The 23,714-nt window shown below is 45.9% G+C and overlaps 4 protein-coding genes and 1 long non-coding RNA gene across 5 annotated transcripts; 3 read left to right on the top strand and 2 right to left on the bottom strand.

Annotated features, from left to right (window-relative positions):
• Positions 1-619: 619 nt before the first annotated feature.
• LOC140599955 (histone H3-like) lies at positions 620-1,268 on the top strand. The gene has a single exon (XM_072766666.1). It carries the CDS (start codon positions 672-674, stop codon positions 1,194-1,196), a length of 525 nt encoding a protein of 174 aa, XP_072622767.1. The 5' UTR covers positions 620-671; the 3' UTR covers positions 1,197-1,268.
• A 1,876-nt stretch (positions 1,269-3,144) lies between these two features.
• Positions 3,145-11,706, top strand: LOC140599960 (uncharacterized). Its single transcript, XR_012003041.1, has 2 exons — positions 3,145-3,285; positions 10,339-11,706. It is a non-coding gene; the product is annotated as an uncharacterized lncRNA (long non-coding RNA).
• A 3,852-nt stretch (positions 11,707-15,558) lies between these two features.
• H2BC21 (H2B clustered histone 21) lies at positions 15,559-17,792 on the bottom strand. The gene has a single exon (XM_025983037.2). The coding sequence runs from the start codon at positions 17,739-17,741 to the stop codon at positions 17,361-17,363; it is 381 nt and encodes a 126-aa protein (XP_025838822.1). The 5' UTR covers positions 17,742-17,792; the 3' UTR covers positions 15,559-17,360.
• A 229-nt stretch (positions 17,793-18,021) lies between these two features.
• H2AC20 (H2A clustered histone 20) lies at positions 18,022-18,478 on the top strand. The gene has a single exon (XM_025983118.2). It carries the CDS (start codon positions 18,068-18,070, stop codon positions 18,455-18,457), a length of 390 nt encoding a protein of 129 aa, XP_025838903.1. The 5' UTR covers positions 18,022-18,067; the 3' UTR covers positions 18,458-18,478.
• Positions 18,479-18,564: 86 nt separating this feature from the next.
• H2AC21 (H2A clustered histone 21) lies at positions 18,565-19,770 on the bottom strand. The gene has a single exon (XM_072766663.1). It carries the CDS (start codon positions 19,004-19,006, stop codon positions 18,614-18,616), a length of 393 nt encoding a protein of 130 aa, XP_072622764.1. The 5' UTR covers positions 19,007-19,770; the 3' UTR covers positions 18,565-18,613.
• Positions 19,771-23,714: the final 3,944 nt, after the last annotated feature.

Here is a 23,714-nt window from a genome sequence, read left to right as displayed (position 1 = left end):
TGGTGGCGCAGCTGGGGGGGCCCGGACCCCCAGGGCGCAGCCACGGTCGACTCCGTCCTAAGAACTGAGAGGCGGTCCCCGACTCTTGCCTCGCGCGCAGCTCCCCAGTTCCCGAGGCCCGCGCCCCCCGCCCCCACACGCACGTGCGCTCCGGGCCGGCAGCGCAGCGGGCAGTTTCCGGGAGTGAGTGTGGCGGGCCTGGTCCTCGGCTTAACTGAGCCGGCTTACTCCGGTAACGCTGGGTACTAGTCCCCACGTAGGTTCCTCGAGGCGGGCCTTGCGCTCGGCAGGCGGTGGGGTGGGGCAACTTTCGGACCCGAAGAGCACCGACAGGCGGGAAAAAAGATCCGCCCGACCACCGACGGGGTTCCTAGAAGGTGACCGGGCGTTTTGGGGGGGACGGGACGCAAAGGCAAGATTGAGGCTGAGTTGGGGAGACCGCGTGTGAAGGAAGGGGGGGTACCGTGTTCTAAAGGGGGCGAAGGGCTGAGGAGGAACATTCGGACACGGCGGCGATCAAAGATGACCCCCCCCGCCCGCGGAAAAGAAAGGAAAAACAAGCTAGGGAAGACCGTTGGCAACCTGGAGAGTAGAGAGCGAGGCGGGTGGGCGGGGCTAGGAGGATCCGCCCAGGCCAATCGGTGGCGCCGGGGAGGGTGACGTAGCGGCCAATGGACAGCCAGCGCGGGACTTTCAATTATTGCCCCGCCCAATCGGAGAGAGACGGTGCCTATAAAGACCGCTGCGGCGGGCCGGGGCCCCGTTACTCTCCCCGCCGCTTCGCCATGGCTCGTACGAAACAGACCGCCCGCAAGTCGACCGGCGGCAAGGCCCCGCGCAAGCAGCTGGCCACCAAGGCGGCCCGCAAGAGCGCGCCGGCCACGGGCGGCGTCAAGAAGCCGCACCGCTACCGGCCGGGCACGGTGGCCCTGCGCGAGATCCGGCGCTACCAGAAGTCCACCGAGCTGCTGATCCGGAAGCTGCCTTTCCAGCGGCTGGTGCGCGAGATCGCGCAGGACTTCAAGACGGATCTGCGCTTCCAGAGCTCGGCCGTCATGGCGCTGCAGGAGGCGAGCGAGGCCTACCTGGTGGGGCTCTTCGAGGACACCAACCTCTGCGCCATCCACGCCAAGCGCGTCACCATCATGCCCAAGGACATCCAGCTGGCGCGCCGCATCCGCGGGGAGCGGGCTTGAGTGAGCGCTCGGCTCGAGGTTCCATCCTATCCAAAGGCTCTTTTCAGAGCCACCCACGACGGCATTCGGAAGTAGCTGTGTCACTTAGCTTCCTCCCCGGGGGCGCCTCCTGCCCCGGGAGGGTGGGGCGGTAGAGCCGGGGGACTCCCGACAGGTAGCGCGGAGACCGCGCGGGTGGGATCCCGGGCGCCGCGTCGGCGGCCAGGATCCCCTGCCAGGCGGCCGCGTGTGCGCGCGCAACTCGCCCTGCTCTCGGGGCCTTTTTCTGGGGCGTTTTGGAAGTTCCCCGCCGGGGCTCGGGGGTGTAAGCCGTCAGCGCAGGAGATGAAGGGCTTGCGGGCTCGCGAGCGGGCCGGGGCGGCGAGGAATCGATCGGGGACGCTCGGGACTAGGCGCCCGCGCGTACCGCGCGTACCCCGCGCCCCCGCCGGAAGGGACTCCGAGGAGATCTGGGCGGTGGGGGGAGGGAGAGTCGGGCTCGCCTGATCTCTGTCGCGACAAGTTCGGGATTCCCCCAGCTTTGCTTGCGCGTCGGGTATCTGTAATGCCTTCCCTGGCTTCCCCGGGCAGCGGGGTGTTTAGCGGGTGCCGCTCTCCCCGCCCTCCTTACTCCACCCAGTGTGTCCGGGGTCCCTCGTGCGCCTGAGGGACTTTGCCAGAGGCCTTACAGCCGCCCGTGCACACTCCCTCTCCCCGGTCTTGCGCGGCCCCCCCCCACACACACACACACCCGCCCGCCTTCCTAATGCCAGCGGACCTTAGGGAAGGCAGCATGGGCAGCTCCAGGCCGGAATGGGCCAACTCCGGGGACAGAGGGTCCGGCTTCTGTGGCCCAGCATTCCGTTCGGGGAGTCCCGTGGGCTTCGTTAGAGCAGCAGCAGTGGGAAGGTGGACCAGGATGCAAAAGCCCCCTTCACCAGGGCACTGCCCCCGGGGAGCTCTCGTTGAGTATCCTTTCCTGCTCACGTCCATGGGAGGAGACTTGTTCAGAACAACCCTGGATGCAGACACATGAAGATTTGTGTAGCAGGTATTTGAGGAATTGCCCAGTGCCAGGCGGCCAGTAGTTCAAGCTCTTGGGTGGCTGGAACCAATGAAAGGCACAACATGCCCTGCACTTCCCCTTCCTTTCTTAATGTTTGTCAGCCCCAACATCTGGGGGCAGAGACTTGAATTTATCCCAGAGGGGCAATTTGTTCACCAGATGAAAATTGAAGTCTAAAGGCATCTTGGTACTTTGAAATGAGTCGGTTTAACTAGAATAGTAGAACAGGACCTTGGAAAGCTGGCACTACACAAGACTCCTAGCAGTTGTATGAATGACACCTCTTCTTATCCTTAAACACCATTTATTTGCACCTGGAAGAGAACAGAATTTGTGTTTTTGTTCACCGATAAAACCATTATAGAGATTGGTGAAAATTCACTGAGGGGAATAGAAATAGGCAGAAATACTTTTGAAAACATTCTGCCTTTGCAAGTGGGCTGGTGGAGGAGGAGAGAGCAGATGCACTGTAGCTATTCCTGTCGGGGGGTTCCCCAGTTTTCAGTCCCAGACTCCGAGATTTTCATTATAGTCCCTGTGATAAATGAAATTTTGTGTCCTCTGCCCCTCACCCAAATTCTTACGTTGAAGCTCTAACTCCTAGTACCTCAGAATGTGACTGTATTTAAAGGTCATTAGGTAGGGCCTTTAAAGATGCATTTAAGTTAAAATGTCATCAGGATGTGCCCTAATCCAATATGAGTAGTCTTTTTTAAGAAGAGGGGGTACCTGGGTGTCTCGGTTAGGCATCGGACTCTTAATTTTGACTCAGACCATGAGCAAGGGTAATGAGATTCTGTGCTCAGCTGGGGAGTCTGCTTAAAATTCTGTCTGCCCTCCCACACCTGTACCCCCACTGTCACATTCATTTATTCTCTCTCTCTCTCTCTCTAAATCTTTAAGGAAAAAAAAGATCAGGACAGCCAACACAGAGGGATGACCATAAGAGAGGAGGATACAGTGAGAAGGCAGCCATCTTCAAGTTGAGGCCTCTAAAGAAACCAACCTGATGACAAAGATCTTGGACTTCTGGCCTCTAGAACTGTGAGTAAATAAATTTCTGTTGTTTAAGCCACCCAGTCTGTGTGGTATTTCGTTAGGGCAGCCCTAGGAGTTCAATACAGGCTCCAGGGTCTCTGCCCAGGTCTCTGTTCAAACCAACAGTACACAATGGGATCGTCTGTGACTTAGTTACAAGCAGAAACAGCAGTGAATTAGACCCCTTTGCACCGGCATCTCATCCGCTGAAATTTGTTTTCAAAGGTGCAGCTTGAAGTTGAGTGTCAGAGCCATTAGTGTCTGAGCAGACACCCAAGCATGCAGATTTCCATGTCAGGGCCCTGCCTCCCCAGGATCATATGCCTTGAACTGATACAAAAGCAGATTCAAAGCAAGATACCAACCAACCTAAAATACCAAAGACCCACCACTGACCCTTAGATTTGCGGACAGCCTGTGTATATCTGCCATGGCTAAGGCAGTTCAGGGGTTCTTAGCTTGGTGGGAATAGCTTTGATCTGCCTTCACTCCTCTCCTCACATTTCTACCCATTTCTGTTCCTCCCACAACAGTGGACTGCTCACTCGCTAAACTCAAAGATAGCAATGGAAAACAGTGAATGAAAGCAGAAGAGGAAGAGGATTGGGGAATTAGGGCCTGGCCCCCACTGGTGTTGGACAGTGGAGGTCCTCTCTGGTTGGTCTGGTTGGTGAACCCCCTGCCCTCACATAGGGCCAGGAAGCCACAGGCAGTACAAACTCACTTTCTGAGGAAGTGGGGGGCTATTAGCCCAATCTTTCTCACCCAGCAGAGATTAGGTCTTGGCCGGACAATGCTGCCTTACCTTTCAGCAGCCATCTTGGAGATTTGCCCACAGGGCTAGGGCAACAGAATCTGATTCTGACTGTGAGCAGGTTTGGGGAGGACTGCGAGGAATTCTGCTGTGTCTTCAAGGGCTTCGCAAACTACCACAGGCATTTAGGTGACACCTTTGACACCTGTTTGGTAGTAAGACAAAATTGACACTCCTGCCACTATTCTGTGAAATTCAAACTTCCTAGGCCTAATAGGGAATTTCTGGAATGTCTTTGTTGGTTTGAGAAACTAGGGTGAATGAGTACTAAAATTTTTTAATGTCAGAATCAAAATCTTTTTTTTTCCAGTATCAAAATCTAATTGTTTTAGGTACTTAAGTAATTTTCTCACTTTCAGACCAGTCATAAAGAAAAGGAAGTCAGGCAGAAAGTAATTCATGTTCTCTTCAAAAGTCCCCTCATAAAATTTGAAGGAAAATAACCAAGTCTCATCTTGGCCAACCCGGTATCTAGAAGTCTGCCATGGAACTGGCATTCGGTTTTTTGTTTTGTTTTGTTTTTAGAATTTATTTATTGGGGTGCCTGGGTGGCTCAGTTGGTTAAGCATCTGCCTTTGGTTCAGGTCATGATTCCCAGGTCCTGGGATTGGGCCCCACCTCCAGCTCCCTGCTCAGTGGGAAGCCTGCTTCTCCCTCTCCCACTCCCCCTGCTTATGCTCTCTCTCTTTCTCTCTGTCAAATAAAATCTTTTTTTTTAATTAAAATAGAATTTATTTATTTTAGAGAAAGAGTGTTGGGGGGGGGGGGCGCAGAGGGAGAAACTCCTGCAGACTACGTGCTGAGTACAGAGTCCAATGAAGGGCTTGATGTCACAATCCTGAGATCACAACCGGAGCCAAAACCAAGATTCCGATGCTTAACCAACTGCATCACCCAAACGCCCTGGAACTGGTTTTGTTAATTGGACTTTGGGTCTTTTAATCAGAGCTGATGGTGGCCTGGGCTACAGCAGGGACTAGGAGAAGTCAGAGATGAAGTGATAGATTGGACGGAATCATAGAAGGGTAAATTTGGTAAGATTTGGTGATTTAGGCATTTGGAGAATGTAAGAGAGGAAGGAGTTTCTCCTTCACCTGCGGAACTGGGGGATGATGGAAAATTTCACTAAAGTGAGGAATTCAGGAAGAACAAACAGCTTTTGGAATCCAGAAGATGCTTAAAGATCCTCCTGACATTGATATTGAGAATCCCATTAACCCTCTAGAGGGAAGTGTCCACCAGGAGTTCAGAATATTAATCTATTCTGTAAAGGGGCTCAGTTAGAGATACTTTGGGGGAAGCCCTTAGCGGAAGGGTAATGGAATAAGGGCTAATAGAAGGCAAGGAATTTGATACCTTCTAGCCAGGGGTCTGGGAGAAGAGAAGAGGACTGAGGCAACCCCTAGGCAAGGCAGAGCAGTGATGGGGATGGTAGAGGAAGAGAACTCCGCTAAGGGGCTACAACATATAGTTAGGAGATCACTGGCTAGAGGAAACTAAAAAAGAATAAAGTAAAAATCATCTTACTTATTTTAAAAGTTTTACTATTTCTCTGCACATGCCTTCTGAATCTCTCGGTGCTTGCACATAACCTATACCTGTCCTTGTAGGTAGGTGATCCCCACCTCCGTTGCCAGAGGGAGAGGCATATTGTGGTAGATGACCAAGGGAAATGCAGGTTAAGCTCTGTGGGAGCTGAAAGGGAAAGGTTGAAGCCACCTGAGCAAATATTTGGCTCAGGTGTGATATTTTGAGCTGGGTTCTAAAGAGTATTTAGGTTTTGAGACATGTTTAGATTGGGGGCTAGGGGAAGGTGGTGTAATCCAGGCAGAGACCATAAAAACAGAATTTCTGGAGCTACATGTAGCATGGGCAAAGGGCAATGATGAGAAGTGAGATTTTAGGGGCTCCTGGCTGGCTGGCTCAGTCAGTAGAGCAGATGACTCTTATTTATTTTTATTTGTTTTAAGGATTTATTTATTAGAGAGAGAGAGAAAGCAGGAGGAGGAGCAGACGGAGAGACAGAATCCTGAAGCAGACTCCCCACTGAATGCAGAGCCCGGATGATACAGGGCTCCATACCAGAACCTGGAGATCATGACCTGAGCCGAAATCAAGAGTTGACCACTTAACTGAGCCACCAGGTGCCCCTGAGCATGTGACTCTCGATTTCAGGGTATGAGTTTTGAGTTTGAGCCCCTTTTTGGGTATAAAGTTTACTTAAAAAAAAAAAAAGGAAAAAAATAAAAGTGAGCTCTTAGTAATGGAGACTCAATGCCAAACTAGGGAGGGGCTAGGTTTTATTCTATAAACAACGTTGGAGCAAAGGATATGAATAGTCAACATAAGAGAACAAACACAAAAGCTATCAAACTCATGTAAAGATGCTTGAGCTCGTTAATAATCAAAGAAACAAAAATGAAAACAACAACGAGATATCACTTAACACCAGAGTGTGGAAAAATTCAGAAAGTTGGGTGACCCAAGGGTTGGCCTGGAAGTGGGCTCAGAGTAGTGCTGATGCCATGGTGCTGAAAGTCTGGGAAGACTATTCTAGGGGGAGCTTGGTACTTTTCACTCAATTAAGAATAAACAGATCCAGGGTACCTGAGTGGCTCAGTTGGTTGAGCATCTGAGTATTGATTTTGGCTCAGTTCATAATCTCAGGGTCATGAGAATGAGCCTCAAGGTGGGCTCCCAGCTCAGTGGGGAGTCTGCTATGATTCCTTCTCCTTCTGCCCCTCCCCCTCTCTTGCACATGTGCGTTCAATATCTCTCTCTCAAATAAATATATAAAATAGAGAGGCCTGGGTGGCTCAGTGGTTGAGTATCTGCCTTCAGCTCAGGGCATGATCCCTGGGTCTGGGGATTGAGTACCCACATCAGGCTTCCTGCAGGGAGCCTGTTTCTCCCTCTGCCTATCTCTCTGCCTCTCTCTCTGTCTCTCTCATGAATAAATAAATAAAAATCTTTAAATATGTATATACACACACGCACACATGTATATATATATAAAATCTTAAAAATAATAAACAGATCCTAATAACCAGAGTTATGTTCCTGGATTTTTATCTAACAGATATTCCTACATAGGTCTATAAGGGAAATATATGACGATGTTCCTTGCAGCATTTTTCGTGATGGAAAATGGAGCAAACCTGGTGTTTGCTTACTGAGAGTAAGGAGATAAAGTGTGATGTTTGCTCATCGTGAAGTTTAATGCAGCAATTCAATCAACAGATTGAATGTTCACATCACAACATGGATAGCAGAGATGCAGGTTGAGCTTTGAGGGAATTGAACAGGAAAGGCCAATTTTTAAAATCAGAGTGGATAAAGGGGAAAGTAAAACATAAAATAAGATATAAAACACATTCTCACTTATATAGATTCTTAGAAAGTAGAAATTAACTGGAACTGAGAAAGTAAAAACACGTTCTGCTACTCATCAGGCTGGGAAAACAGATATAGCTAGCCAAAGAATTAGCAGGAGACATCTCTCCCAAGGACATGCTGTAGCTATGGAGTCACGATCCCTTCCTTGAGTGACCACTGCTTCTCTTATTCATTGAGAAACCTGTTCTAAAAGTCACAGACTACCAGAACCTTCACTGTTTGAAATCACAACAGCAAGAATGAAGCATCCCCCTCCTGCCTAGAGAACCTAAATCACTCTGACGCTGAGAATCAGCCTTAATTTTTCAAGCCAGATACAAAACTTCAATAAGGTTTCTAAACATTCCACCTTTATCTTAACTTTGTGGTTTCCAAGGAAACAGGATCCTGTATGCACTTCAAAGCCTAATTCTGATGTCTACCCTTTCATACAGCCCTGCTTTGCTTTAAGCCCATCAAAATTCTACACTCCATGCTTCCCTACAACCTACATTAACTATTTTTTCCTTTGTTTGGTGAGACACATCACAGTCTTTTTGGTATGTGTTCTTCTTCTTTGAAAACGAATTAGTAAACCTGGCTTGTTAGACTAAGTGGTGTTTGTAGGTTGATTAAGATAGGATTTTTTTTTCTTAGAGTTGCAAAAATTTATTTCAGCATTCCTACATTTTTGGTTATTTCTAATATTGTTAACTGCTATAAGTGCTGCATCAATATCTTGCTTTGACATTAGTAGTACAGTTTAATGTCTGAAAGCAGAGTCTGGCTATTAATTGGGCTTGGACACTTTATGACCATGCAACTTAACCACATTACTTAACCTCTCTGTGATTCCATCTCCACATCTATACAATGGAAATAATGATGCTTTGGAAGATAAAATGCGTTAATCCATGTAAAGTGTTTAAAACATTGTTTGATGCCAAGGAAGAGTACATAAACAATAGAAAAAATATATATACCATTCTAGTTTACCTTTGCATCTATTTAGTTAGTAGTAAAGCATGTTCTGCAGCTTTTCAGTTTTTACTTTGAAATAATAATAGACTCACAGGACGTGGCCAAAATAGTACAAAGAGTTCCATGTACTCTTCACTCAGCTTCTTCCAACAGTGACATATTACATATCTGTAATACAATATCAAAACCAGGGGAAGCCTGGGTGGCTCAGTGGTTGAGCGTCTGCCTTTGGCTTAGGGCGTGATCCTGGAGTCCCTCCATGGAGCCTGCTTCTCCCTCTGCCTATCTCTCTGCCTCTCTCTCTCTCTCTTTGTGTCTCTTAAGAATAAGTAAATAAAATCTTTAAAAAAAAAAAAAAAACCAGGAAGTTGACATTGGTACATTATTGTTAACTAATATACAGACCTTAATTACTGCTCACAAGTTTTTTAACCTGCATTCATATGCATGTGCACATGTAATTCTATGCAATTTTATTCCATGTATAAACTCGTGTCACCACCACCCAATCAAGATGCAGATCTATTCAGTCATCTCAAAAGAACTTCCCAGTGTCTTTCAGACCACCTCCTATCTCCCCTACATTGCCTGGAAACCATTAATCTATTCATCTCCATAGTTTTGTTATTTCAAGAATGCCATATAAATGCAATACACAGTATGCAAGGATAATTATTTTTAATGCATAGAAAGCAATACACTTCTTGCAAAAACACAGAGAACGAAAATTAGAATGATTGTCTGCAAGGGAGTAAAGAATGGACATACAAAGGAATTAATGAATAAGAAAAGGGGGCAATGGTTCTACATTTATTAGATGAAATACAGTAAGATATCCTCAGATTATGTATGATTTGCAAACTTTAGAAAACTATGAGTAAAATTTAGGTGCATCAATTTATCACGCGTATCTCAATCAGAATAAAGATAGGAAGGTCAGAATAACCTTCCCCAAATATCGCTCTTGTCTTGCCCAGTAACCCACACCAGCTGTCCAGGGCCAGTTCTTCGTACTCTCTTCTAATTTCACACCTCTCCATGACCTGGTCCTCCCTGAGGAACCTGACTGGCTCTCCTGATCTAGCTGAGAACCAGATCTCTGAGGCCTCATCAACGATGCTGCCTAGTCAGAAATATCACTTCAGAGCATAATTCTTAAAGTTGATGTTCACAACTTTTTATGATTTTTAAAAAAGATTTTATGTATTTATTCATGAGAGACAGAGAGAGAGAGAGAGAGAGGGAGAGAGAGACATAGGTAGAGGGAGAAGCAGGCTCCCTGCAGGGAGCCCTATGTGGGACTAGATCCCAGGACCCCAGGATCACAACCTGAGCCAAAGGCAGTTGCTCAACCACTGAGGCACCCAGGTGCCCCCAAAATTCAAATGATAATGAAAGACATATGGAAAGTAAAAGCCTCCTTGTGGCCTAACCAGACTCTTCTCCATATCAGTAGCCACTGTTATTGGTTTTACTATGTAAATTCCAGAAAAATGTTTCATTCATGTACACATGCCTACACATCAATACATATGCACCCACCCTTTTTTACACCAAAGAGGACCCTATCACTTTCTTTTCACCCAATAATAGATATTTAAGTAAATTCTAAGTGTTTAATATTAAAAATAATACTTGTTTCTCTTTATGGAAGCATCCTAGCTAATAAATTAAGGAATACCAGAATATCATTTTGCAGCCCCTAACGAATTAAAGAATCTAAGCATTGAGCATCAACAGATGTTATCACAAAAAGGGAAGCAATCATTGTGTGCCTCCCGATAGAAAAAAAAAATAACACCACTAATGTAGCAGTCTTGCCAGGGAGTGAAGAAGTGAACCTAAATCTAATCAATCCTTTGCTCCATTTACTCGATTTGTTTCTACAGGAAATGTAGAGGGACAGGATCTCATGAAAAGCTACACCACAGGGAAGCCATCGGCAAATTCCCAATCAGAAAACTACAGGAAAAACAACCCAGTCTCTTCAACAAAGAAATTACAAGAAAAAAAGAGATGGATGGCAAATATATATTAGAGTTGAAAGACATGTCAGCCAACCATTATGTATAGAACTTACTTGGATTCAGATTCAAACAAAACATTTTTAAAAAACATGACATGGGATCCCTGGGTGGCTCAGTGGTTAAGCGTCTGCCTTTGGCCCAGGGCGCAATCCTGGGGTCCCGGGATCGAGTTCTGCAACGGGCTCCCTGCATGGAGCCTGAGTCTCCCTCTGCTGTGTCTCTGCCTCTCTCTCTGTCTGTGTCTCTCATGAATAATTGAATAAAATCTTTGAAAAACAAAAACAAAAACAAAAACAAAAACATGACGTAGATTAATTTTAACACCAACTGGATATTTGATGAATTAATTAAATATCATTAATTATTTTTGATGTGACATAGTATTGTGGTCCTTTTAGAGCTACATAAAGAAATGTTTATGGATGAAATAATATGGTATCTGGGATCTGCTTCAAAATGATACAGGATGATCAGTCTTGAGTTTGGTGATTGATGAAGTTGGATAACAGGGATGTGACCTCTGTGTACATGTTTTAATTTCTCAATTATCAAGAATTAAAAATACATTTGTATAAAAAGTTACTATTTACCATCTCTGTGTGAATATTGTGAAGTACTTTGTTTAGGCATTTTTGTTTTGCATTTGTATATGAAAAAATTGTGATAGTCATTGTCACATTACCCATTGAAATGTTTGCACTACATTCTTTTCCCACTAATAGTGTATAAGCCTACCCCATTTCTCTAGCCCTGACCAGCAGTGGGCATTAGCCAACTTTACATTTGACCTATTAATGACCTCATGGTCACCTCAGAGCACAATGGTGGCTGGTATCAGACTGGTTGGCCTGATGTAGCCATTTCTACATTAAGGGAAGGCCTGTTGCAGGGAATGGATACTCATTCGAGTCAAGGTACCACCTGCCCCAGAAGGTGCCTGAGTGGACACAGACCCTGTGGCCTCTGAAACTGACTTTTCTGTTTTCCATGCCATTGGTCCTTTCTGTCTCCTAGTCATGTTAGCCTAGAAGCTAATTGGGTTCTCTAAAGGCTGCTCCTGGGATGCCTGAGTGGCTCAGTGGTTGAGCGTCTGCCTTCAGCCCAGGTCCTGGGATTGAGGTCTGCATCAGGCTCCCTGCAGGGAACCTGCTTCTCCCTCTGCCTATGTCTTGCCTCTCTGTGTCTCTCATGGATAAATAAATAAAATCTTTTACAAATAATAAAAATAAAGTCTGTTTCCACCTATCTGGTCTAATTTGGCAAGGTCTGGCTCTGCCTTCCATCGTAACAGCATGTTACTGAACTCTCCTCTGCCATCTGAACACTACCTAGACTAGATTTTTTTGCAGGTCCTCCTACCTCTCTGGGCCTGCTGTCTTTTATTTTCCTCCAGGCCTTTGCCCATGCCACTCCCTGCCTGGAACACACTCCCTTCCCATCTGCCTCAGGTCTCATCCTAAAGTCCCTTCCCCCCAGAGGCCTTCCTCACCCACACCAATGTCAAGTTAGGCCTCCCTCCATCTCACTCTCCATGTGGGTACTTATCACATCTAATACCTGTCACAATTTATTATAGTCACTGCTTTAATATCTGACTTCCCTCCTACCCACTAAACGTCCAGGGAATGCGCACTTGGGTGGCTCAGTGGTGGAGCATCTGCCTTTGGCTCAGGTTGTGATACTGGGGCCCTGGGATCGAGTACCATATCGGGCTCTTTGCAGGGAGCCTGCTTCTCCCTCTGCCTGTGTCTCTGCCCCTCTCAGTGTGTCTCTCATGAATAAATAAATAAAATCTTTAAAAAAATAAAAAATACACATCCAGGCAGAAGCCACTCTGTTCTGTTGAACCTTGTATTCTCACTGCCCAATGGATTGCCTGATGTCCAACAGATACTCAACACACTATTGACTGAAAAAAATGAATGATATCAGACCTAGCAATGCTTAGAAATCAGAGAAGAGGAATGGTCCTAGAGAATCTTTCTTACAGAACTTAATAATATCAATAGAGACTTAAAACATTCACAAAATTAGTAGATCCTTATTTCCCATCCCTCATATGAATGATTAAACCTAGTCTCCCCAGGCACAGGGACAGTCTCCCAGTTAAGGGTCGCTTACTGAAACCTAAACAGAACTGCCCCTCAGGCTTACCTTCTGTGCCAGAATTACTGATTAGCCATATTGTGAGCTATGTTAGCCTCCCTCTCAAAGGATCAGGGCTCTGGACCACACTGTAAAGCCAAATATGGGGTAAGATTGTTGATAAAGTTTTATATTTTTTTGTTTTAAATTTTTTTTGTTGAAGGCCAAAATGAGGCAGTGAGGCAGACCACTGGAGGTTTATGAGCAGGTGGGTGATGAGGCCAGATCTGAGCTTAGAAGGTTACTCTAGCAGCAGAGCATGGAATGGATTTGAGAGATGTGAGCCTAGGAGAGGAGAGAGGTAACCTTAACACTTTCTCCCACTTGAACAGAATAGAATAGGTATTTGTGTATATATCTCAGGCCCCTTCTGAGTTCCTTCCCAATTGAGGGCAAAGAATTTATCATGTTCAACTGTGGAACTATCATGACACAAAATTGGAATGCATTAAAAAGTAGAAGAACTGGAAACAGCCCAACTATCCATCAACAAGTGAACAGATTAACAATTATGGTGAAGCTGTACAACCAGAAACCTACTTGACAATAAAGGAATTTGAGCAAAAGAAGCCAAACACAAAGGACAGACACTGTATCATTCCATTTACATAAAACTCTAGAAAAGGCAAGCTATCTTTAATAAAGCAGAGGGAAGAGTTATGAAGGGGCAGTAGGAAACTCTGGGGTTGACTGATGGATATGTTCACTATTTTGAGTGTAGTGATGTTTTTGTTGGTATATGTGTATATACGTCAAAACTTAGCAAATTATACTTTAAATATGTGCAGTTTACTGTATCCCAATTATAACACAATAAAGTTAAAAAATAAGCACAGATAGGGTAGAGAGATGAGGGAAGAGGTGTCATTGAGCTGGAAGATAAGGCTTTGGTTTGAAAGAAAGCTCTGGCCAAGGCAGAAGGAAGGGGCAGTCCAGTCCAGACCTGAGCAAATGGGTTTAGTGGAGGGTGAGCAGACCCTTTAGAGTAGAGCAGAAAACCCACCTAGCCCTATAGGGGAGCAGTAGGAAACAGAGCTATAACTGGAGGAAGAGGCAGATTTGGGAGAGTTTTGAATATCAAGCTTCTTTTTTTATTTTATTTTATTATTATTATTTTTTTAGGGACAGGTGGAGAGGAGCCGAGGGAAAGGGGGAGAGAGAGAGAGAAAGAGAGAGAGAGAGAGAGAGAATCTTAAGTAGGATCTGCACTGGGCATCCTGGGCTTGATCTCAATCCTGACATCATGACCTGAGCCAAAATCAAGTCAGACACTTAACCGACGGAGCCACCCAGGTTCCCTGGAATATCAAGCTTTGTAAAAATGTACATTGGATTGCAGTTCCATCACTTACTTCCTCAATGATACTGGACAAGTTATATAACTTCTCTGAGAGTCTGTTTCCTTCATCTATAAAATAAGGATGGTAAAAATGGAAGCTACTCCATGGTGGCTGTGAAGACAAAATGAGGCAATGCAGATAAACCACTCAGCAGGGGACCATGGAAACAGTTAAGTGCTCAATAAGTAGAAGCAATTATTATTATAACAATTATTATTATTAACCCTAATATAAGCAAATGTATATAGATGCTTGGGCAGGAGAAAGAAGTGATCAAAGAGGTTTTATTTATTTTTTTTTAATTTTATTTATTTATTTATTTATAATAGTCACAGAGAGAGAGAGAGAGAGGCAGAGACACAGGCTGAGGAAGAAGCAGGCTCCATGCACCGGGAGCCTGATGTGGGATTCGATCCCGGGTCTCCAGGATCGCGCCCTGGGCCAAAGGCAGGCGCCAAACCGTTGCGCCACCCAGGGATCCCAAAGAGGTTTTATTAGGAAGATTAAACTACCATTAATTATCTCCCCTCCAGGGGATCCCTGGGTGGCTCAGCAGTTGAGTGCCTGCCTTCCGCCCAGGGCCTGATCCTGGAGATCCAGGATCGAGTCCCACATCAGGGTCCCTGCATGGAGCCTGCTTCTCCCTCTGCCTGTGTCTCTGCTTCTCTCTCTCTCTCTCTGTGTGTGTGTGTGTGTGTGTGTGTGTCTCATGAATAAATAAATAAAGTCTTAAAAAAAAAAATTATCTCCCCTCCGGAGTTAAAATTCCAAATTCTATCATCTCTTTCCCCTGCCCCATTCTGTAACTTCCTTCCTGCTAAATACCATGCCTGGAGCCTGAAACCAGTAACCAAGACTCTCTTATATTAGTGAAGGGATTCCAGCTGGTAAGCAAGTTGAGGTATGGCCTCTGGGATGGAGAAACAGATGGAGAACCAGAGCCCCCCAATCCCATCTCCAAGGATTTCCACTACTACCACCATAGATTTATATACAGGATGCATCCTAAACAGAATAAAGCAGGTGATTATTCCTTTTAATTTTAATTTTAAAGCCTAGATAGATTCCCCCCAAACTCCAAGGAGGGGTCCAGATTTTCGGAGATTGATCTTAATTTTCTCAGGTCCCTTAAACCCTGAACTAGGGGTTTATTCTCTGGAGTTTCTAAGGAGAAGCCTCTCTGTGCCTCAGTTTCTTCATCTATAAAATAGGAGATAATAACGGTGACTATTTCATGAGATTCTTATGAGGGTTAAATGAGTTAATGTGTGTGAAGGGCCTAGAACATTGGTCCATAGCAAGTGCTCTATAGATGTTAGCTAAGCTTTCTTAAGGACTTTATTTCTTCTCTCTTGTTTATAAGGCTTGTTATTTGTGATCATTTCTTTCTAAATGACTAGGCATTAACAGTAACCTCGTAACAAATTACTTCAGTCCCAGTGCACCTCTTGGGTAGAAGTAAGTTTGGCCAATGGCTTACAAATATTCATCCTCCAAGTCAGAGGCAACAAGCTTTTTCACAGACGCAGCAGTGATTGCATCTGTTAACTTCATTTAATGAGAAAATATATTGCAGATAAAAAGAATCCAGCCACACTTCTAAAATAATCAGTTGTTTTATTAATAACAATAGCATCTACACACATTTGAAAACACACATGTAAGAAACATAAGATTTATTCAGTTTATGATAATGCCTGGCATCCATTTGGATTCATGAAACCCTTAGGATCAACTCCAGGACCCAAGAGCCAAAAGCAGTTGAATAACTGATCAGACCATCAGTGTCTTCATCAGCAAAATCAAGGCTTGGACAGAAAGACTGAACATTCTGTAATCACACAAAATAAAACTAAAATGCAATTGAGCATTTGAGGATACAAAGGTGGACAGTATTAGCTCATGAGCAGTGAACCAACCCCTTTGCTTTTCTCAACCTCCTTTGTAAAAGGGTTATTAATCTTGCCTGTCTTACGGGGTCTATCTCTTCAGGACCTCCTGATAAGTGAGAAAGTGAATATAAATTAAAAGCTCATCTCCGTGGGGGCCAGAGGATCAGGATGGAGATGGTGAGTGTCGGAAAAGGAGATGGGAAAAGGATCTTTCCAGCGACCAATGCTCTAATGAAAATCCAAAAGAGGGTACACTACACTAAGTGTAAAGGAAGGGAGAACCCACCACTGCCACCTCCATTTGGGTGCACAAAAAGTCTCAACCCGGGCCTCCTCAGAGCTATTGCTCTGAGGGGACCATGGACGGATTTGGCCAGAGAGCTCCAAAAACATTTCCATTTTCAGGCAGGTCTTCACATGTATCTAATGGAAATGAACGACACCCGCCCAATCCACGGAAGCTATTAAGAAAAGGATGGCGTGAGAAAATTAATTCGACAAATTTCAATAAGTAGTTAAGTGTCCGCTATGTGCCAGGCACGGATTGGCGCTGACAATATTGCAGAAAATCCGACCAGCAAGGTTAAGGGCTTGAGAAGATCATAAATTAGAAAAAAACGAACCAGTTTCTGACAGCTCCTAGGAGGAAGAGAACAGGGAGACCAGATAACAGGCAGGAACAAGAGACGCAAATTCCTGAGTGAGACTTGGGAAGAAGGTCTCTGAGAGGTGACTTTTGAGCCCAGAATTAAATGAACCAGCGCCTTAGAGTGACCGGAGACCCGAGCATTCCAAGAGAATTAAATGCAAAAACGATCCACAAACCGAGAATAGGGATTTCAAAGCTTCAAACGGTTCGGCGGACACCAGAATCCACGACTTTGGGGGCCGGCGCCAGATTTTGAATATTCATACCGTCCAATCACGAAGAGGCTAGGAGTGGAGCGCAGACCCCGCCCCCGGCGCCCACAACGCTGGGTCCACAGGAGGCCGCGCCGCGCCGCAGAGGCGGTGACCGCGCCAGGCGGCTGCCGCACGCTCAGAATTCTTCAGGGCTCGACGCAACGTTCCCGGGACCCGGGCTTAGCTGTACTGGATCCTTTCTTAAAGGACGACCGAAGTCACCCAAATTGATTTAGAACACAGGGAGACGTCCACCCCAGAGCCGCCAGGACACAATAGTCCGGCGACGGGAGGTGGGGAGATTTTCAGTATCCTAATTCGAAGGAGTTTGTAGGAGAACTAAGCAGCAGTTACGGGGTTAAGACGCGACCCAGATTAGAAAGCAAAGCCAGTCACGCGCCAGGAATCTCCCAAGTATGAATGGCTTAAAAAGCTCCGCGGACTACCTTCCACCTTCCACAAGGAACTTACTTTGTGAGAAGAAAGTGAAGGGTAAAAACAAGTGAACAAAGCTCTTTTCAGGTGATTAGATGGGTGGCTCTGAAAAGAGCCTTTGGAGTCAGGCGGCCGGCGACCCCGGCGGGCGCCGCGTCCCGGCAGGGACTCACTTGGAGCTGGTGTACTTGGTGACGGCCTTGGTGCCCTCGGACACGGCGTGCTTGGCCAGCTCGCCGGGCAGCAGCAGGCGCACGGCCGTCTGGATCTCCCGGGAGGTGATGGTGGAGCGCTTGTTGTAATGCGCCAGGCGGGAGGCCTCGCCGGCGATGCGCTCGAAGATGTCGTTGACGAACGAGTTCATGATGCCCATGGCCTTGGACGAGATGCCGGTGTCGGGGTGCACCTGCTTCAGCACCTTGTACACGTAGATGGAGTAGCTCTCCTTGCGGCTGCGCTTGCGCTTCTTGCCGTCCTTCTTTTGGGCTTTGGTGACCGCCTTTTTCGAGCCCTTTTTGGGCGCGGGAGCGGATTTCGCCGGCTCAGGCATTGTAAAGGAGCAAACGCGTTGGGGAAGAAAGGAAGTGCGAGAATGGGCGGGCCCGAGCCTTTTATAACCACCGTATGCAAATAAGGGCTCCTAAAACCTTTCGTTTCCATTGGGCCTTGTGGGGACCTTGCGTTATCAGCAACAACTACGTCACAACACCTACTCTTGGCCTCATTGGCTGGTTCTGGAGCCAATTTAGGACCAATGAAAACCTCGTTCCTGACCCCACCCCTAGCAAAGCTTATAAAGGCTTTTCCATCGCTCATCTTTCGCTGCTGTTTTGTTGTCAGGTCTGAGCTCTAGGTGGTTTAACCTCGCTAGCAATCATGTCTGGTCGTGGCAAGCAGGGAGGCAAGGCCCGCGCCAAGGCCAAGTCGCGCTCGTCCCGCGCCGGCCTGCAGTTCCCAGTGGGTCGGGTGCACCGGCTGCTGCGTAAGGGCAACTACGCCGAGCGGGTGGGGGCCGGCGCTCCCGTCTACATGGCGGCCGTGCTGGAGTACCTGACGGCCGAGATCCTGGAGCTGGCGGGCAACGCGGCCCGCGACAACAAGAAGACGCGTATCATCCCCCGCCACTTGCAGCTGGCCATCCGCAACGACGAGGAGCTCAACAAGCTGCTGGGCAAAGTCACCATCGCCCAGGGCGGCGTCCTGCCCAACATCCAGGCTGTTCTCTTACCAAAGAAAACTGAAAGCCACAAAGCCAAAAGTAAATAAGCCCTGACAAGCCAAAGATCAAAGGCTCTTTTTAGAGCCACCTAAGCTTTCAAAAAAAAGAGCTAGTGGCGCTATTTCGTTACCAGCCCCTCCATTGACATTGTTGGTGGCTCTTAAAAGAGCCTTTGGGGTTAGTGGGGATGCTCTCAATCCCAGTTACTTGTTCTTGCCAGGCTTGTGACTCTCCGTTTTCTTAGGTAACAAGACCGCCTGGATATTGGGCAGGACGCCGCCCTGGGCAATGGTGACACCCCCGAGTAACTTGTTGAGCTCTTCGTCATTTCTCACGGCCAGCTGCAAATGGCGAGGGATGATGCGCGTCTTTTTGTTGTCGCGGGCCGCGTTGCCCGCCAGCTCCAGGATCTCGGCCGTCAGGTACTCCAGCACCGCGGCCAGGTACACCGGGGCGCCGGCCCCCACCCGCTCGGCGTAGTTGCCCTTGCGCAGCAGCCGGTGCACCCGGCCCACCGGGAACTGCAGGCCGGCGCGGGACGAGCGCGACTTGGCCTTGGCGCGGGCCTTGCCTCCCTGCTTTCCGCGTCCTGACATTACAGCCAAAAAATGCAGTTACAGCTTCTTATTCAAGGAGAAGGAAGTGGAACGGATAACCAATTTGGTGTAATTTATAAGAATTACCGGGAGGGGTGAAGGGAAGTAGCCCAATCAAGCAGCCAATAGGGAAGCAGAAAGCAGACTCCGTTTGCATCCTGCACTGCGAGGAAATGACGGATTCCGAAAGTACCTACCAATCGCTGGGAGCCACATTAAAGCCCCTTATTTGCATGCCAGGATTTTTAAAGAAAGAAGGCTTTCGGACAGAACGCTGTTTTGTTTTGCCTTTTACTGAATGGCATTTTTTTTATTTTCAGCCTAGAGAAGGGGATGGGGGCCTCTCTTTCCCTCCCCCCTCCCCCCCAAGTTTGGAGCTGGAAGGGAAATCCTCAGAAGTACCAGACGGCCTGCAGAGGGCCTCCAGGAGATGCAGAGTTGCTCCCGCTCAGGGGTAGGGATTCTGAAACTGATTATCCCCTTGAACTTTAAATTACCTTCCAAGTCCCGCCTTTTCTGTCTTTACAGCCAGACTTCCAAAAAACTGTTACTAAGGCCGCCTGCCTTCTCTGCAACGTGGTGGTGGCCTTCCGTGCGGCTTCGCCCCACCCCCAGCCGCCTCCGCTCTTCAGAATCCTGCGTAACCGAGGACTGGAATAGATTTGTCTTCCTCTTCTTGACCTACAGGAGGCATCCGATACCGCCTTGAAATTTGCTCCCTGGGCTTGCAAAATGTCCTCCGACTTTACTCCTCCCGGTCCTTTTCCTCTATCGGTCCCTGCTTTCCCGCGTCCGTCTGGGCTCTGTCTCCTATCCAACACCCCCTCCATCCTTTACTCTTCCCGAGGAGTCTTCCCACTTCAATGCTTTAAATTACAGACATCCAGATTTGTTCCAGAAGCTTAGATCCTTACACCAACTGCTTACTGGGGACTTCAAACCATCTGTCCCAACAATTCGACCTATCCAAATGCGAACTCACCCAAACAACCCCCTATCGCCCGTTTGCTCTCTTTCCCATAATTACAACCTAAGCCAGAATCTACACTCACCTGCATCTCAACAGCATATCCGGTTACTTCCCTAAGGTTTCTTCAGCCTTTTCTCCGTGCTCCTGTCTGCCTCCTCATTGCTCTCTTAGACTTCAGCAGTAGCCCTGCAGACCTGTTTTCCTTAATCTTCCAACTTCCTTCTAGAGAAACCTTTCCTGAAAGTTTTATTTCTTCCTCCTCAGTTTCCCACTCTGGGGTGTTCCACATCCCTCACACCATTTGCACCCTCTCCTGAGTATCCCATAAGGACAGGAGGTAGAATACAATAGAAAAAAGAATAGACTTAAATTTTATTCCTTGAGCTCATTTCTGATATTCTTTATCTTCACCTTTATTAAGTACAGGCTACCTACCAGGCAATGGGTATACCGGTAGCTGAAAACTAGAAAATAGAGAAAATCTAAACTCTGGCAGTTAATATCAACTATCTGTAGAGATCCCTGGTAAGAACGCTGGTATAGATTTGTGAAGGTAATTCTAACTCAATCAGCTATATCATTTCAGAAGATGCATGTGTTAATAGAAAGATGTGGTCCACACAGAGTCAAAACAGGGCAATTCCAGTAGGAATGTGTTGTTTCTCCAGCACTAAGCATGTATTTTATATGTCTGCTAGACACAAAGGTTTGGGCTATTATAGAAGGGTCCTTGGTTGTGAAAACATTAGCTTTTTCTCACAACCTGGGTGAAATAGTTCTAAAGACTAACACTCAGCTCAGATTCTAGGCTCAACCACTTTCCAATTATTCTACAAGATAAAAATATGAGACTGAGAAGGGATGAGGCAATTATGAGAAGATACATCACTAGAGGGGAATGAAATTGCATTCTAGGCTATTCATAAATTTCTGGTGTTTTGTTTTGCTTTGTTTTTTTCAGTGATTCTCTCCCCCAATAAGCCAGTCCACTCTGGAAGTTCTTTTTTTTTTTTTTTTTTAATTCATGAGAGGCATAGAGAGAGGCAGAGACATAGGCAGAGGGAGAAGCAGGCTCCTTCTGGGGAACCTGATGCGGAACTTGAATCGGGGACCCCAGGATCACAACCTGAGCCAAAGGCAGATGCTCAACCACTGAGCCACCCAGGTGCCCCAACTCTGGAAGTTCTGATAGTGTTAACTTTTCAGACCGAGGCTGAAACCCAAGATAATGGGGACCCCACTACAAATCTGTCACCTTGAGAGGCCCTGCTTGAGGGCACAGCTGACCTCACCCTCTCTTTGACCTCCTTTTTACTTCTATCACAGTGACCCTGTGCTGTTAGGAAAGGTGAAGGACAAAGAGATGATATGGAACCTTATTATGTGATAAACTCTATGCTAGGGGCTATGATGCAGATGCAATTATTTGTGTTATAGATAAGGAAAGTGAGACTCAGAGAAGCTAAGCACTTGCTGAAGGTGACACAGCCATTTACTAAGACATAATTAGAACTCAGGTCTGCCTGACTCAAAAATTGTACACTTCACCACTTCATTCACACTGCTTTACTCACCAGATGTTGGGCTTCATGAAGCCACTTAACTTGTACAGCTTCCCTTTCTTCCTCTATTAAAGAGAAAAAGAGAATCAGAGGAAATTAGATTTAGTAGTTTAGATTCTATCCAGCTATAAAACCCTATTAGATAAGTCTAGATAGGCCATTATCCTACAAATTATATGAGACTCAATTACTATCTATCGCTCCCCCGAGCTCTTTTCCCAGCATTCTTACCAGAACTATTAAAACATGAAATAGAGCAGGCCATCCCTAAAAGTAGTGCACCATCACAGACAAATAGGCTGGATCTTATTTCCTTTAACAAAAAGGCAACTGAGTTCCTTCCCAGGCAATCTTGTGAATCAAGCATTTATTTTGCCTTCTCACCCCATTCCACCACTCTAACCATAGTCCTCTCTCTTGCCCTGTCCCTCCACCTCTCTCACCATGACCCTCAGCCTCCTCCATACTGAGCTACACACCATTCAAGCAAGGCCTTTCCACAGTGACCTGCCATGGCACATACTGTGGCCTTTGGCAAGAAGCTTCATCCTACTCTTGACTTAGCAGAATCCTCCTCATCCGGCTGGTTCTGCCCAGAAATCATCTGCTCCTTCATGAGGTCTTCCTTTCCACTACCCACACAGCCTCCATGTGCCCACCTCTCTGTTCAAATCCTGGTGATAGCACTTACCACTCTGTACCATGCTTGGACTTTGCTCTCGCATCCTTTCCATAACCCCCTCAGGAGACAGACCATGTCTTTTTGAATCGGAGTCCTTAATTCCTTCTACCTGGCTCTTCATAGAGTAATTAAATGTTTGGGGCATGAATAAATGACATAACACTCTTAGGGAATTAGTGTCTTCTTTTCAAAAATATTTCTCTACTCAACAACCACTCTCCAAATGCCAAGTATAAACAGTAGACTGTGATAGCCAGAGTGATGGGAGATATACTAAAAGCTTGTTGAATAAACAAAAATAATATATCCAACCACATTAGAGTTGTTAGAATAAATGAGAATAAATGTAAAGAACCTAGTACAGAGCCTGGAACCTGAGAGGGCCTAAAGCTGTATTGAGGCCAAATAGCTTAATGGTTAAAAGCCCAAATTCTACAGCCTGCCTCTGCATTATTTACCAGATCTGTGACCATGGGCAAATTACCTAACCTCTAAGGTTCTCTGCTTCCTCACTGGTAAAGCAAAAGTAATAATAGTAGCTACTTCATGGGGTTGTTGTAAAAATTAAGAGTTCATAAATGTAAAACATTTAGAACAGTTCACAGTACCAAAAATTCTTTGAACCAATTTGTCATTTCAAAAATAAACATTGGGTTTATCAGATAACCTAGCAATTCCACTCCTGGATATAAGCAAACAGAAATGAATGTTTGCATGCAACAAAAAGCATGTACCAGAATGTGGTATGTTCATATACTGTCATACTACAATGAAAATGAGCAAATTGCTGCCATGCACATGGATGAATCTCACAATGTTGAACAAAATAATGCAAGCAAAAGGAATTCATGCTATGTGATTCTTTTTATATGAAGTTTAAAAATGGGCAAAACTAATTATGGTGATAGAAATTAGAATAATGGTTACCTGTGGCAGGGTGGTATTGACTTCCCTGGAGCCTTCAAGGTGCTGGAAATTTTCTGTCTCTTGACGTGTTGTATCATAGGTAGAATTAAACTGTACACTAAAGATTTGTAAATTCCTTATGTGTAAAGTATACATCAATAAGCACAAACTAAGTTTTCCATGAATAAATATTAAAGTAATCATCATGGGGGGAAAATTAGTATGTTGTTGGACATCCCAATCCTCATGTCACAGATTAGTGTTTATTGTTTTTTGTTTTAATTACACATGAGGTGGCCACCATAATCTTGGTGTTTAAAGTCTCTAAAAGTCTCAATCTGGCTGTGACAAACCTTCACTACATAGTAGGTATTATGACTATGTTTTTATTAGAAGCAAAGACTCTAAGCTTGCTCTATGGAGTTTGTAATTTACAAAGCTTTTATTTATTTTTGCAACAGAAATAATAATGCCACTGGCCCTCTTTTCATACAATAGTTCATATATCCATCCAATACATTTAATTGAACACCCGGGTGTGCCAAAACTGACCTTGACATAACACATTTATTTTTTTTTTAAAGATTT

Source organism: Vulpes vulpes, chromosome 8 (genome assembly GCF_048418805.1).
Source record: "Vulpes vulpes isolate BD-2025 chromosome 8, VulVul3, whole genome shotgun sequence".
Classification (NCBI taxonomy): Eukaryota; Metazoa; Chordata; class Mammalia; order Carnivora; family Canidae; genus Vulpes; species Vulpes vulpes.
The sequence above is the reverse complement of the archived record's forward strand: the minus strand, read 5'-3'. Positions and strand labels throughout refer to the sequence as shown.